Source organism: Pimephales promelas, chromosome 18 (genome assembly GCF_988280905.1).
Source record: "Pimephales promelas chromosome 18, fPimPro1.hap1.1, whole genome shotgun sequence".
Lineage (NCBI taxonomy): Eukaryota > Metazoa > Chordata > Actinopteri > Cypriniformes > Leuciscidae > Pimephales > Pimephales promelas.
The window spans coordinates 20,812,932-20,828,351 of NC_142786.1; the positions used below are offsets into that span (position 1 = coordinate 20,812,932).

Sequence of the window (15,420 nt, forward strand, 5' to 3'; positions counted from 1 at the left end):
CACAGCTAAAACTGAAAATAATAAATAAAAGAAAATAATAATATACGTATATATATAATACATTACAATACACACACACACACACACACACACACACATATATATATATATATATATATATATATATATATATATATATACCAGAGTACTGAAAGTGAAATAATTCTATAATGGATTCAAATTAAACAAACAAACAAATGTATTCTGAAATAATTAAATAATTATTCAAATATTAATTTAATTTAAGGAATCATTAATTAAATAATTAAATAAATCATTAAATAAATGTGTATAACTATCTTCTAACTATATATATATATATATATATATATATATATATATATATATATATATATATATATATAAATTCAGGACTAAATTAATTGTATTTATTTCATCATTTCCAACTCTGTATTTTCATTTTTCTTTCATTAATTATTTTGTGTTTTGTGTATTAATTTTTAATTTATCTCTAAATTGATTTATGTATTTAAAAAATAAATATTTTATGTTTGTTTTTTTATTTACGTGTATTTTGCATAGATTTATTATTAGGTGTTCAAGCACGAAGTGCTGAAAACCTATTGTATTTGCTAGAAAGAAAAGAAAAAAATCCCCTAAAACGCATCGTGCAGCCCAAACCGTAAGGGCTGGAGCTGTGAAACTTTGTCAGATGGTAGGGCCTCGAATTGTGGAGAAGCTATCAGAGTATGACCCCGATTGGCCCATAGGTGGCGCTACAGCAGCCAAAAGTACTAAATTGCTCATAACTCCTAGACCGTTTGACTTAGCTTCAATGTTTTTACACCACTGTAATCCCTGGCTCAAGACGGACAAGATGTATATCTCTGATTTCCATTTGGAGCAAAAAAAAATGCTATTTCGGTTTTTGTCCAAAACCCACTTTTGCGAACTAGTCCCTGGTTTTTTGCCCAATCGGGACCAAAACCAGTCTAGGCCTATTCTCTGGACTCTCTCGATAAATAATTATCGAAAAAAAGTTGAAATTTTGCATTTGGTTGGCTGTAACAGGCTCATTTAGATAGTGGTCTGTGGCAAAATTCAGTCAAAAGCCCCTAAATCCCCCCCAAAAAGTCACAACTTCACAAAAGTTGTCGTTGTCGTTGTCACTTCATCGTTGAGCATATGTGTCCTAACATGGTTAGGAAGCATGCAAAGTTTCGTGAGGATCGGATCATAGGTGGCGCTATAATCGCGTAATGTATTGATTGTAAATGGTGTTTTACATCTATTATGTCCGTGCATAAATGCATGTCAAATAAAATTGAATGCCTTTCAATGCTTTTGTGCTTAAAGGCCTGAACTGCTTGAACACCGATAAATGCTGCTTGCAGCTTTAATTATTATTATTATTATTCATTCATTCAATTTAATACTGTATATGTTATATGGTAGATGTATTTTCATTGATTTTCAATAGTTGTTTTTTTTCAATAGTTTTGTTTCTTATTTACAGTTCTGTGCAAAATAAATCATTAACTTTAGACTACTCAAACGCAGAAGAAACATTTGGTTACAACAGGGTTACAAATATGACCAGTTGGAAAAAAAACAGGCAAAATATCAGATTGAACATCATTGGCTCATTATTTGCGCCACCTAAAGGAAACTTTTATATCGACTCCAAAGTCCAAACTCAGTCTTTGCGCTCGAGTAATTTTGTGGAAATGTGAACAATGAACTGAACCAGTCTGGCTATTGTGATATTTAGAGAGATGTTATGTAAATCCATGTGTCAGATGATTTATATCAAATACAGGCTGATGTAGCTAAGTACTATTTCAAGCAGCAGTTAAAACAGATCACGTGTTGAGGACAGCAGTTCTGCAGCTTGTCACTTTCCTTGTGATTTACACATTTTGACCCACTTTAGACCTGTTTTAATTAAAAGATAAATAGAAAATAAAAGACATAATAAAAGAAAATAAAATAGAAGCTTTGGTTTATTACTGGAGGCGTATAGGCCTATACACATTCTCATGCCTTAAACCTGTTACACCCTTTGGTCTATTTGCTTGCCTCCTGTTAGAAAAACAAAACGAGAGACTCAATGTTGTAGCCTACTGTACATAACCATAACATGTGCTGTGCATGGAGGTCTGAGACGTTTGCATGCCTTGCTCGGTTAAAGTTGACATTATCAATAAAACACAGGACTGCATTGCTGTGATTTGCATCATTTATTTCACATACAGGTGTTTTGGGAAAGTTTCTGAAGAACCAATTGTTCCTCAGTACACTTCAAATAAAGACAACTGAACAGATTTTTAAAGACAAAAAAGAAAAACCCAGCAACAAAGCACAACTCAGGAGGACATAAACTTATAAGTTCACTATTAAACCCAAAGATATTGCCCATTTCTGCTGACCAACTTGTGCCTGGCATTCCCATGATTCATTCAATAAACACTCAAGCCACAGGGCAAATAGGAAACCTGTCTAAAGCTCAAAAACTAAAAATAAGGAATAATGCCAATTAGAAAAGAGGGGATCATAGCAGTTATGAAAACATGGAAGTCAAATGGACTTAGAAGATAAAATAACACTGAAATAATATATAATTGAAAAACATCTATTTAGATTAAAAAAGCAACATTCACTACTTTGCAAACGACTGGTTTAGAGATATCATCACACATTTTAATAATCCATTTCAAATGTATACAAGCAAACTGTGAGAGAAATGACTCATATTTCAATTTTAATAGTTAATTAAGGTTACCTCATAATTCTTTAATATCAGCAGGCTTAATCGCCACGCTGCTGCTTAGCTGTGACCTTCCATCGTTTGTTAATAGGTTGTATCAGTAAACAATACTTTTATGCAATAATATGGAACCTGAAATGTATATACATATGCCATCTGAGACCCCAGAACACTTGAATGTGTTTGGTCACATGGGTGGAGGATGATGCGTCATGAGGTGACCGGGGAATTGGGAAGATGTTTAAAGCAAATGAAAAAAATGATCGGCCCGTCTGGAGTGACTCACGATATAATATTAATGATGTCAAGAGCTTAGTCTCGTTGATTATTTTACAATGAGATACTAAAGCTGATTATGTGCATTTATTGTAAAAAAAAAATGTTTTTAATTTAAAGGTGTAGTTCACTTTAAAAAAAAAAAACCTTTGATAGTTTACTCAACCCCGTGTCATCCAAGATGTCCATTTCTTTCTTTTGGATTGAAAACATTCCAGGATTTTTCTCCATATAATGGACTTCAATGGGGTCCAGACAGTGCAAACTGTTCAAAGGGCTTTAAATGATTCCAGACAATGAATAAGGGTCTAATCTAGTGAAACCATCAGCCATTTCAAATGTAAATAAAAAAAGATTTTATTAGCACAAATGCTCGCCTTGCTCTGTTCTGTGATGCACGTTCGTGACTCTCCTGGTCGAATTCGTTTATAAAAATTAACAAATCTTTTTTAGAGTCAATTGGTTCATTCATCGAACAAAATGACTTGATTAGTTCAAAGATTAGTTCATGTTGATGAACGTGTTCGAACAGGAGAGTCACGAACGTGCATCACAGAACAGAGCAAGGCGAGTATTTGTGCTTATAAAACTTAAACTTTGTTATTTATTTTTTAAATGACAGATGGTTTCGCTAGATAAGACCCTTATTCATCGTCTGGTGTCGTTTAAAACCCTTTAAAGCTGCACTGAAACTTTCATTTGGACCTTGAACCTTTTGGACCCCATTGAAGTCCATTATATGGAGAAAAATCCTGGAATGTTTTTATCAAAAGCCTTAATTTCTTTTTCAACTGAAGAAAGAAAGACATGGACATCTTGCATGACATGGGGGGGTGAGTAAATTATCAGCAAAGGTTTTTAAAGTGAACTACTCCTTTAAATAAGTCTATTATATAAGTACTTGCATGGTGTAAATCAGCGAATTTTGCATATAGACTTTGTGCCAGAATTCTTATTCCATGGAGAGAAAAGCATACTGGACGATTCCAATGAGTCATTAGTAGTTTATTTGAGACATTTAAGCTTGCCTTTCTCACATTTCTAGTTAAACTAAACAAAAGTATGAGTTGCAGCGTCCCGATGAAGCCATGCACCGTGGGACCAGCATGCAGAGCAGAGCAGCGCGACGAGACTCGCTCCAGACGGCACCGGCTCTCACTAACTCCCTCCACCAACACAGATTTGCAGCATCTCAACTTTTCCAAGTTCTGCGACAAAGCTGTCTGGAAAAATGTTACGTTTACCGCCTTGCTTAAGAGAAAGAGACCGAGGAGCAGGGGAGAGAGAGAGACTGGGAAACGGTTTGAGATTTAACTCTTACAGGAATGTATGATGAAAGTTAATGAGATAAAAAAAAAAGTTTCATAGGATATTATTGTATGTACGGATGTTAACTGTTGTCACTTATAATAATAATAATGATGTATGAAATTACAAAGAAAGGCGTGAGATGAGATGGTTTGCATGTATTGCATGTTCACAGTATGTACAACTGAATATTCATGCTCATGTGTTGTAGGGGATCATGGCTGTTTCCTGTGAGAGAATGGCAGGTCTGAGGTGAGAGGTCAGTGTCTAAGGGTCACAGTGAGTTAGATTGAGGTCAGACTCGGGGCAACTGCTTTTCAATGAATTCCTTCACGGCAGACATCTCCTGTAAAGCCAATCAGAGAGCAGTATGGGTGTTAGTAAAATAATATAGTTTGACATAACTACTGTACAACATATAAGACAATATTTTGCATGATTTCAGTTCAGATCTCATCCTATTATTGGTTCACAGGAGTTTGCTTCTAAAGTTTACTTCTGAGCGATATTTACGATACTGTTTTTCCCAGTTCTTTTCAAAAAGATAATACATTTATTCTGTTAGGATATTAAATTTGATCAAAAGGCAAATGAAAGACAAAAGTCACTTACAATGTCAGATTTAAATAAATGCTTTTTTGAACTTTTTACTCATGGTTTTCACAAAAACATGAGGCAGCACAACTTTTTTTAATTTTAACAGTGATAATAATAACCATAAATGTTTCTTTAGCAGCAAATCATCATATTGGAGTGATTTCTGAAGGATCATGTGACTCTGAAGACAGGAGTAATGATGCTGAAAATTCAGCTTTGATCACAGGAATAAATTACACTTTAAAAAAATATATTAAAATAAAAAATAAAAAACTTTTAATATTATTTCACAATATTACTTTTACTATATTTTACTGCATTTTTGATCAAATACATGCCTTGGTGAGCATAAGAGAAAATCAAAAGTTGCTCATCCATCTGAAAATGCAATTTTTGATACCAAGAGAGCAGACACAATAAAGTTCTCACGCTATTCTTCTGGCACGATCATTTTATTAACAAAATATCCCACCATGCAGTGTTGAGTCTCAAAATCACATGGTCTAAAAGCAATGGTCATGTTTTGCAGCAGGACATCAACTGCGAGTTAATTTTCAGGCATCTGAACATTTCTCTTTAGCAACACTATGAAAGTCTATAGCAGCAGGCACACCAATGCCGGGATAACCATACATATCTATGGGTACAATATGCGTCACATGACTAGTAAACATGCGACATTAAAGGGGGGGGGGGGGGGGTGAAACACTCAGTTTCAGTCAATCTCATGTTAATCTTGAGTACCTATAGAGTAGTATTGCATCCTTCATATCTCCAAAAAGTCTTTAGTTTTATTATATTCATAAAAGCAAGATAGACTGTACTGAGTCTTTCCAGAAAAAAAACGAGCGGGTGGAGGCGTGCCGTGTGGGCTGTGTTTGGTCACATGATGAGCTGCGTTTAGTGCAGATTAAATGGTCTAGAGTCACTCGATTTTTATACTCTTTTTATCAGAGTACATTTTAATTATGCATTGATTTAAACAGAAAGTTAAAACAAATTTGGAAAAATGTTTTTTTTATTTTTTATTCCTACCTACAATACCTTTAATTAGACTAGTTAACTAAGCTACTGTTAATAAACTGCACTTCTACAGCATTGTTAATGTTAATTTCAATATTTAGAGAGTCTGTATAGGCCCACTATATGTGAAGTAGCCACTAAATAAGCGCTTTTAGTTTCATTTTTGTTAAAATATTATAATGTTATTTTTTTACATCTATGCTGATTATGAAAATTGAACAGCATGAGTAAGATGGGCAATATATCGGAAGATTTGATGGGTCAGACATGATTTTGACCACTAAATTAAGTTTGGTTTAGTAGAAAGCCTTTCTTTAAAGTGAATTTCGATTTTGTATAAATTGTATCTTCAGAATCAACCAATTCCCTGGATATAATAAATAAGAAGCAAATATAGCATGATATGGAGGCGCCACTCTCGTCTATGTCATTAGATCCACGATCGAAAAAAAAAAAAGCCGAAACTTGTACCAACCCGGAAGATTTTCAGGAACAGAAATTCTCTTTTATTCGTCCAAAATTAATATTCTTTAAACTTTGGCCATGTTTAGCATCTCTTTAACACTGTAAAGAACTCTGAATACATAAAACACCATTGTACCCCCGTTTTAATCTACTTGGAAGAAAGTTTTCAAAAACCTTAGTCTTCATTGACAAAAAAAAAACGTATCAATGTGGACAGAAGGCCAAAACGGAGAGAAAAAGATGCGTTTTCAAACGAAGACGTATTAGTGAGGCCTGAGGCTTCTGTGAGTGCAACAGAAAGACTGACCTGAGGACAGGAGCTATGCATGAGACCCGGGTAGGTGCGGAAGGTGATGTTCCCTGGAGAGACGATGGTCTTGAGCTTCTCTGCTGTCATGGCCCCGAACTGCACAGGGATCATGGGATCCATCTCACCATGACACTGCAGAATGGGAGTGCCCTTGTTTCCACTCCCACTTGCAGCCTAATGGAGAAAAAGCAGATAGATATTGACATATACATCAGGGCAGGGCATTGACACCTGTTTCACGATTCGAAATCAAATCACAAGCTTGCGATTTCAATTCAGCAGTTTCACTGGTCACAATTTTGACATTGATACCATGGGGAAAAACTGCCAAATAGATATATTTTATATTATCTATAACTATAATTTGGCTACAGGTATATTAGGCAGCTGTCACTTTAAGACCTGCCACACTGATCCATTATACTGTTACACGTGCGGTTTCTTTCTCAACGATTTGTGTTCACTTAAAACATAACCAACTGTGTTTATGTGAATACTCGCCTAAACCAGCATTTTGACATTATTATGTGTGTATTTGACTGTTTAAGAGCAATAAGCAGCGAAAAAAAACTCAATTTAGTGCTGTGAGGTGGCTTTATGAGCTCAAAATATGCAGGAACAAGAACATTTATTCGTAAAACAATCCTACGTCAAATTCAAGCTAACAATAAGCTAACACCAACAATATTCATCCGAAGCAAATGAAACGAGTGAGTGAGGAGAGGCGGGCTTGTGTGTCACTCGCTGTCGGACAGATATATACTGTGTACTGTGTGTGCGTATCTATACTGTGGAAAATTAGATTTGGAAGCGTTTCAGATTGATATGTATTCACAACAGTACATTGCACTTAGTTGATCAATTCAGATGCCTTTTAAAAGACTAAAACTTAAAAATGTATTTTTATATATCAAATTTAACCCGCCAAAGTGATTGCGTTAAACGCTACTGCTGAAATGCATATCAAGCCCTGATTATACACACATTTATTCTCACACAAACACTAAATGTCTTGTACCTGTGGGAAAGTCTTGTGAAGTGGAAGCCAACAACTAAGTCCAACAACACCCGCTAGTTGCTGCTGAGAGGTCAGGGCGGTGTAGAGAGACAGAGCTCCACCCTGAACATCAAACAACAAACCGGAAACTGAAGATCAACTGCACCCTCAGCAATTTAACAGATCCTACAAACTTTCAGGAGGGATCACTTACCTGAGAGAAGCCACCCAGAAGAATACGATTAGATGGTATACCATTCTTCACCTCGTGATCAATGATGGCCTTTACTGTTGAAGAGAGGGAGCGGACTATACTTAGCGCCACATAATCAAATTTCAGCATATAACAATATTCTCTCGCATTACATGTGTTCTTCATTAACTTGATGGGTTTGTTCATGTGGTTTTACATTGGCTGACACAGACTAAGCCAATTTTTGGATGTTTTTAAGTCATGTACAGCTTATGATGTATTCACTGTGCATGTGTGTCATAAAAAACAACTTCTGCTCACTGTTCTCTGCTGCTCTCTTAATCCCTGCTTCATCCTCTGGGGATTCTGGGCTTAAGCCCATCAGGTCAAACCTGAGAAGATGAAAAATTAGACAAGAATTAAACAAAAAAAAGGACCCAAAAGTAAAAATCCACTAGTGGAAAATGGTTTTATTTTGAATTTTTTTTAATAGTTTACCCCGTTTTATACAATATTAACAAACCATTAAAATATTTGGCTGATATATTAACATCGAAAAGTAAAAATGTTGCCTTAACTTTTAGTGCTAAAATCATTTAACAGAAAATATATGAAACTGGCCAAAACTAAAACTGAAATAAAAAATAAATTAAGCCTATATAGTATTATTTAAAAAAAAAAAAAGAGAGAGAGAGACAAAAAGCACACTAACTAACTAAATTACAAAAAAATCAACTGAAATTAACAAAAATAAAAATTAAGGTTATTAAAAATATTAATAAAAATATAAAACTTAAAAAACACTGATTAGAATATATAGCCGTGAATGCTCATCAAGGCTGCATTTATTTGATTAAAAAAATATAATAATAGTGAAATATTATTTAAAAAATATTAAAGCTGTTTTCTATTTAAAATATTTTAAAATGTTGGTATTTATTTTAAAATGTAATATATTTTCTAGGGCTGTCAAACAATTAATCGCGATTAATCGCATCCAAAATAAAAGTTTGTGTTTACATAATATATGTGGGTGCACTGTGTATAATTATTTTGTATATATATAAATACAAACACATGCATGTATATTTATGAAAAAATATTATTTATATATATCAAATATTTATATTTATATATAATATAAATTATATATAAATCTATATACAGTATATACATGAAAATATTTTTTAAATATATACAAGCATGTGTGTGTATTTATATATATTAAATAATTATACACAGTGCACCCACATATATTATGTAAACAGAAACTTTTATTTTGGATGCGATTAATCGCGATTAATCGTTTGACAGCCCTAATATTTTTAAATAATTTATTCTTGTGATTTCAAAGCTGATTATTATATTACATCAGCAACCTGACAACTGAAAAATCCTTTTTACTTTAACCGCAACAAAGTCACATGCTCAATATCACAAATGTAATTATTTGATTAAATGACCTAAAATAGAGCAGAATCTGAAATACTACATCATAAATTTCCTTTGTTTCCTTTTAAGTAACTGTACTAGAGCTGTAAAGTACCCGCAGAAGAGGCAGCTTACCATGAGGGCATGGTCATCTTCATGTTGAGTGTTACAGGGATTCTGGGTCTGGAGTCAGAAAAAATGACAGACTTCTTTTGCAATAAACTACACAATACTTCTTTATTGCATAACAACCAACACATCTAAAATGTTTTGCAAGTCACTTACGCGTGTGGACAGATGTATTTGATATACGGCAGTCTAATAGACGTCAACGAATCAGCCCAGCCGTGTCTAGAAGGAACATGAAAGGGTTATTTTCATGCGAGGGCCATGGGAAAATCAGGCAGGTAGTGAACAGAACTTACCCTGTGTCACCCAAGCCATGAAGGAAGATCACCTGCAAAGTTAACAGAATGTGATGTGAAACTAATCTCTCTGCAAGGCCCAAAAGAGGACCGATTTCCTGTGTTCGATGCTGACTCTTGGTTATTTTATATGAAGATACCATCTCAATAGCAAGCTTGAGCTCTCTGTGTGCCTATTTCCTCTGATAAAGAAGGCAACAGATAGACATTCAATCAGACTGTGAAAGAGCATCGCTATTAAAAAAATACAAATTTACTCACGTAGTTCCAAAACCATTACACTTTAGTTGATGTTTGAAACACAAATGAAGATATTTTTAACGAAAGTCCAAAACTTTTAACTTGAAAGATCCAAAAAGGTTATAAATGTGTTTTGAAATGAATCCATATGAACTGGATGGTTTAACCCAAGTATTGTGAAGAGATATGATCACTTTATATGATGAATAGATTTAATTTAGGCTTTTATACACATATAAACAAACATACATAGAGAAAATCACATATGCTAAACATCACACTCTGGAACAAATCTCATTGGTTCTCATGCTCACATTTTGAGTGTCCGTGTTTACAATACTTGATGAGCTCTATGCATGTGTCCGTCATTGTTTAGATGTGAATAAAAGGCTAAATTAAATCTGTTTACCATATAAGGGATCTCTTTAGGAGACATGGGTTAAATCATTTGACTTGATTTTTGATGCCTTTTATGAACAGGAATTTTCCATTTTCAGTCTTTCAGAAACCTCTTTGACTTAATAAAAAAACATCAATTTGTGGTTTGAAGAAGATGAATCAAAGTCTTATGGTTTTAGAACAACATAAGGATGAGTAAACGATGACAGAATTTTTATTTTGGGGAGAACAAACCATTCAAATAAACTTGAAGCCTGGCCTCTGTAATGCTAATGAATCTCTCTAGAGCAACATCAGATTTTGGTTAATGATTGGACTGTTCTCTCACCACAGCCGTCTCCTTCTCCGTCCCAGACACGGTCACGGCTTCAGCGAGCAGAGGTACAGACATGTTGTTGCCACACATACAATGTGAGGAGTGCTTTTAGAAAAATACAAAAACAACAAGTTCAAAAGCAATCAGCACAACATGTTTATGTAAAACACAAAGGCCCAGGCATGTATGGGTGAAATGGTTATTAAAGATACAAACCAGCAATTTTAGAAAGAAACTGTCAGCAGGCTGCAGAATGATTAACAAAAGTTGGTTTAATTGCCAGTGTTGTTAGTCATTTTAACTAGCAAGCCCATCTATAAGTGCTCTATTGAAAACTAGACTGAGGAAAAAAAAGTGAAAAATTACAGGGTGATTAAGTCACTGGATAAGCACTGACGCTTATGTTAATCATACACGCAGAGCTTCATTTTCTTCAGATCACAAGTTTGTACTTGCAGACGTCTGCTTAAGACGAGTTCCCAGAAAACTAATGAAGCCTAAATGAAAACCACGGGTCCCTGTTTTCCTGGAACCACATGACAGTGCTGAGAAATCAAATCTTGACAGTTGCAGGAGGCAAAACACTCCAGTTTAATGGATTCACTTGTGTTTGTGAGAGGCCTGGGTGACTGTGACAAGAAATAAGAAAATTTGGCCGATCGAATCATCGAATGGTCGATAAATAATGGATTATTTCCTTCATGTTTGACTTGAAGGGTTTAAATTGCTTAAAATATGGTTAGAAACATAAAAAAAATACAGTGAAGTGTAAAATGTGCAGCACATGTCTGTCATATAGGCTAAATAAAATTATGAGAAAATTTTGTGTAAATGTGGATTTAGATTTATATATCAGTTATCTTTCAAATATAAATAATTATATGTTATCCATATCAGCCAAATTTGTATAGTGCATCCCTAGTTTCAAACAAACACTTGAATAAACTTTATGTGCCCGTCTGAGTTTTTAATCGGTCAGTCTGACTTCCTAGACTTTAGTACTGGCACATGTTATCAAATACTTATACCACCTGCTTATGGAATCTCCACAAAATACCAGAAGAATATATGAAATGACTTTTCCAATGAAACTGCATGGCGTCTTAATATTATGCACCAGTTTGAGCGTCTGCCACACAATGGCTCATTGATACACATTAACAAATGACTGTATTGATCATCTCTAATGCGTCAGTTCAATAATCCGTCACATGATGAACACCACGATCATATATTCACAAGGAATAGGAAGGGATGGGCAGTGAAAACAATAGAAACTCATAGGTTATTTTTTCAAGCCTGATGGAATCAAGGACATGATTCATGTATAAATAAAGCCGCTAGGTCGTTTCATTAATACTCGAGCGACATGATCGGCAGCTTAATCCTGTTTCGCCTGTAACGTTATTATTGTCACAATGAACCCACAGCATCAGAGACAGAGCTAGCTGGATCTCTCTACCCCCGCGATTAAGCCCACTATCACGCTGCTCAGCGACAAACTTGCGCTTTTATACCGATCGTTAAAGCCAAGGTCAGTGGGTAGAATACATTTTAGTGTTCAGGCAGAAAAAACAGATATAAACAGCGGTTAACTGCAACAAATGTATTGACTCACCGCTTGCTATCCCAGGTCACAACGGAACTTCCGCTCTTTCTGCCGGAGAGGGGCGGGGACACGGCGACGTGACGTCATCGCGTTTCTGCAACCGCGTAAGCTTAAATGTTGCAAAAGCCAGCAAACTGTACCTTATTTTGTAAATAAGGTAAAAGTTTAAAATTCCGGTTCCAATTTATTTGTAAAGCACATAATAAAACAACAGTGTTGACCACAGTGCTGTACTGAAAGTACAAAACAAAAGTATTATAAAAATAAATAAACACTAAAAACATCACTTTTTTTAAATGTCTAAAGGTATAATACAATAATTTTTTTGTTGTTTGAAATCTATTAAACAAATACCACAACAGACCCAAAATTATTTTAAATATTTAACTTGTCAACAACAAATTGTTATGCATAAGTGAGGAAAAATGGGTTTGTAGTGATGGATGCTCAAAATAGTGTCATATTCACTGCTCCAGTCACATTTGATTGTATTTTTGGTTACACTTTATTTCAAGGTGTCTTTGTTACAGTGTAATTCTATATTTAAGTACTGATAATAATCAACAATATGTACTTACTGTAGGGTTAAGGTAGGATTGGGGTTTGGTTGAGTGTTAGTTGTATGTAATTAGTTTACTGTTATCACTATGGTAAGTACATGTAATGTAACAAGACACTGTAAATTAAAGTGTTACAGAATTTGTATTTAACTAACAGCAGCATAATGCATAAGTTGTTGTAACATTTCTGTGATATTATGAAATGCCAAAAGTGATTGAAATTAACCAGAAAAATTCACTTTTAAACAAACCCCAGGAATCAATCAATATTAAACACTTTGAGGACCCGAGTAGAACACATTTTCCTAAATGGTTTTTAATCTCACATTTGAACCAAATAGTGCAAAAAAATATTAAATGCATGAGTACTACATTAGAATACCAAACTGAGAGCATAAACTTTCCACTTGACATTTAAAGAACAGACTTCTTGCATGGCTCATCTGTTCTGTTATTTGAAGCGTTTATTTGACATAAGCATACATTTAGTAATATAAATATAGCTTAATGTTTATTGGCAAATTAGCAGATAAACAAACCATAGTAAATAAATCCTCTGGCCGTTACCAAAACTCATGCACACTTTTATAGTTTGACACAGCAGGCGTGGGATTCTCTCTCTTCCGTTTGTCATGATATGAACTGTGTCTGGGGTGTAATGCTCTTCACTTTGTGATCTGCTGGATTGGCTGCTGCTTCGTAGTTGCAGATTGTTACCTCATGTCTGTGAGCCTGAAAGAGATAAAAAGATACTAGATGAAGGATTATCTGATCCTATTTTCCTTTCCAAAATGAAACAAATATTTATAAAAACAGCAACACTAACATATTATCATAAGTATGTAGTGCATTTCCAACCAGTTATTGTTATAGCAGAACATGTTTAATCCAGTACTGACCTCTGTGTATTCTCCCCGCAGACCAATGTAATACACACGAGTGGATTCTGTCCCAAAGTTTCGAGATATGTGGATAGATAAGTGCTCAACATTGGAGAATCTCGCAATCCTATTTAAAATGTTGGAGGTGGTCAACATAGGTTTAGTGTACAGTATAATTAATGTTCTTGTGCATGTTAACATACTTAAAATTTGCTTACTTGGTTGGATACTCAAGCTCGGCATGCGGATCCCTGTTTAGGCGAAAGGCTTGTTCTGGCTCTCTGCTTGTATCATCAAATGACATTTGGGGTATGTTCTTGTACCTGATTAAAAAGCACCAGTTGCAGCATGTAAATTGTAGTTGCACTATCCATATGTGACGCTGCAAGAGAGGTCTCATTTTACAGTGAGAGCAAACTCACAGTCTCATTTCAGCTGGGTGTGACTCATCATCTTCTCCAGCAATAATGATCCCTTTCAGCTTCACGCTACCTGTAAACCTGCAGATTTAACCATGGGCATTAAACACATCCACGTCTGCTGGCAAATTGCATTAAATAGAAATTGAATAAGAACAGAACAGAAATTGAAATTAGTCTAGGAGGATGAATGCTGCTGCAATATAATGCTTACGGTATATTGAACAGAAGCTCCTCGTCAGCATCACTTTCAACAAACTGAAAATGACATGGGAGACATCACATAACTGGTACATTACAACAAACAGAAGAGCAATCTGATAATAAAACAGCCAGTGTGTTTAATTTCTCTATTCTTAAATATATAAAACATAATTTACGTGTGTGTGTGTGTGTGTGTGTGTGTGTGTGTGTGTGTGTGTGTGTGCTACACTACACGCACACTTATGCATTCTTGTTCATAATATATAGACATACACACACACAATATACAACAAACAAAAGGTGGTAAATCTTTACTTTTAAGATTATAATATATGTGGTGGCTTTAACTTGCTGTCAAAAACCTCCTACAAAACTATTCTATACACTGCGTACCTTCGTCCTGTCAGTGCGTTGATCCCAAGGCTTGAAGACCAGTTTCCCGTCTCCGTCTCGGCTCTCGTTCAAACACTGAAGCTTCTCGATATCAATGCGTTTGTACAGCTCATATTCCACTCCTCGCTCAGCAGGCTCGTGCTCGCATTCACAGCAGCCGTGACCGTGGCCGTGGCCGTGACCCGACATGGTGTGTGTGTGTGTGTTTGTGAACAACGGAAAAAAGTGCCAAAACACTCACAACTATGTTCTAATGGGAGATATTCGACAGCTCGAGCGATTTCTGTGACATATGCTAAAATCGCAGTTACACACACAGGTGGTGGAAGCTACAAAGTAGACAACACGCAAATATGAAAGGTGGAATATGATTGGACCTTAAAAAGCAAGGGAACCAATGAGGAGCCGAAATGGGAGTCGCGTTTTTGTGACGCAATGGTCGCGTCTGTGCGTCAGCGTAAATAAAGTGGAAACAAAGCAGTCCGTTCAATTATTATTTTTTTTGTCTTGATTGTAAATTCGTTTTCAGTCTGATTTGATGTGTACATGTCTGCCTCTGAGAATTGTAATTTCATAATATTATAATATAAATTTCAACACCCTTGTTACATTAATTAAAATACTTCTCAGATACCATCAGTAAAAC

The 15,420-nt window shown here is 35.1% G+C and overlaps 2 protein-coding genes across 2 annotated transcripts; both read right to left on the reverse strand.

The window, feature by feature from the left end:
• Nucleotides 1–2,186: 2,186 nt before the first annotated feature.
• lypla2 (lysophospholipase 2) lies at nucleotides 2,187–12,439 on the reverse strand. The gene is made up of 10 exons (XM_039680720.2): nucleotides 12,327–12,439; nucleotides 10,721–10,813; nucleotides 9,754–9,785; nucleotides 9,614–9,679; nucleotides 9,464–9,511; nucleotides 8,219–8,289; nucleotides 7,919–7,992; nucleotides 7,726–7,827; nucleotides 6,705–6,881; nucleotides 2,187–4,658 (listed from the first exon to the last, which is right to left on the reverse strand). Exons 2-10 carry the CDS (start codon nucleotides 10,796–10,798, stop codon nucleotides 4,608–4,610), a joined length of 699 nt encoding a protein of 232 aa, XP_039536654.1. The 5' UTR covers nucleotides 10,799–10,813; nucleotides 12,327–12,439; the 3' UTR covers nucleotides 2,187–4,607.
• An 865-nt stretch (nucleotides 12,440–13,304) lies between these two features.
• Nucleotides 13,305–15,141, reverse strand: pithd1 (PITH (C-terminal proteasome-interacting domain of thioredoxin-like) domain containing 1). The gene is made up of 6 exons (XM_039680722.2): nucleotides 14,775–15,141; nucleotides 14,392–14,435; nucleotides 14,181–14,258; nucleotides 13,977–14,081; nucleotides 13,777–13,885; nucleotides 13,305–13,609 (listed from the first exon to the last, which is right to left on the reverse strand). Exons 1-6 carry the CDS (start codon nucleotides 14,961–14,963, stop codon nucleotides 13,508–13,510), a joined length of 627 nt encoding a protein of 208 aa, XP_039536656.1. The 5' UTR covers nucleotides 14,964–15,141; the 3' UTR covers nucleotides 13,305–13,507.
• Nucleotides 15,142–15,420: the final 279 nt, after the last annotated feature.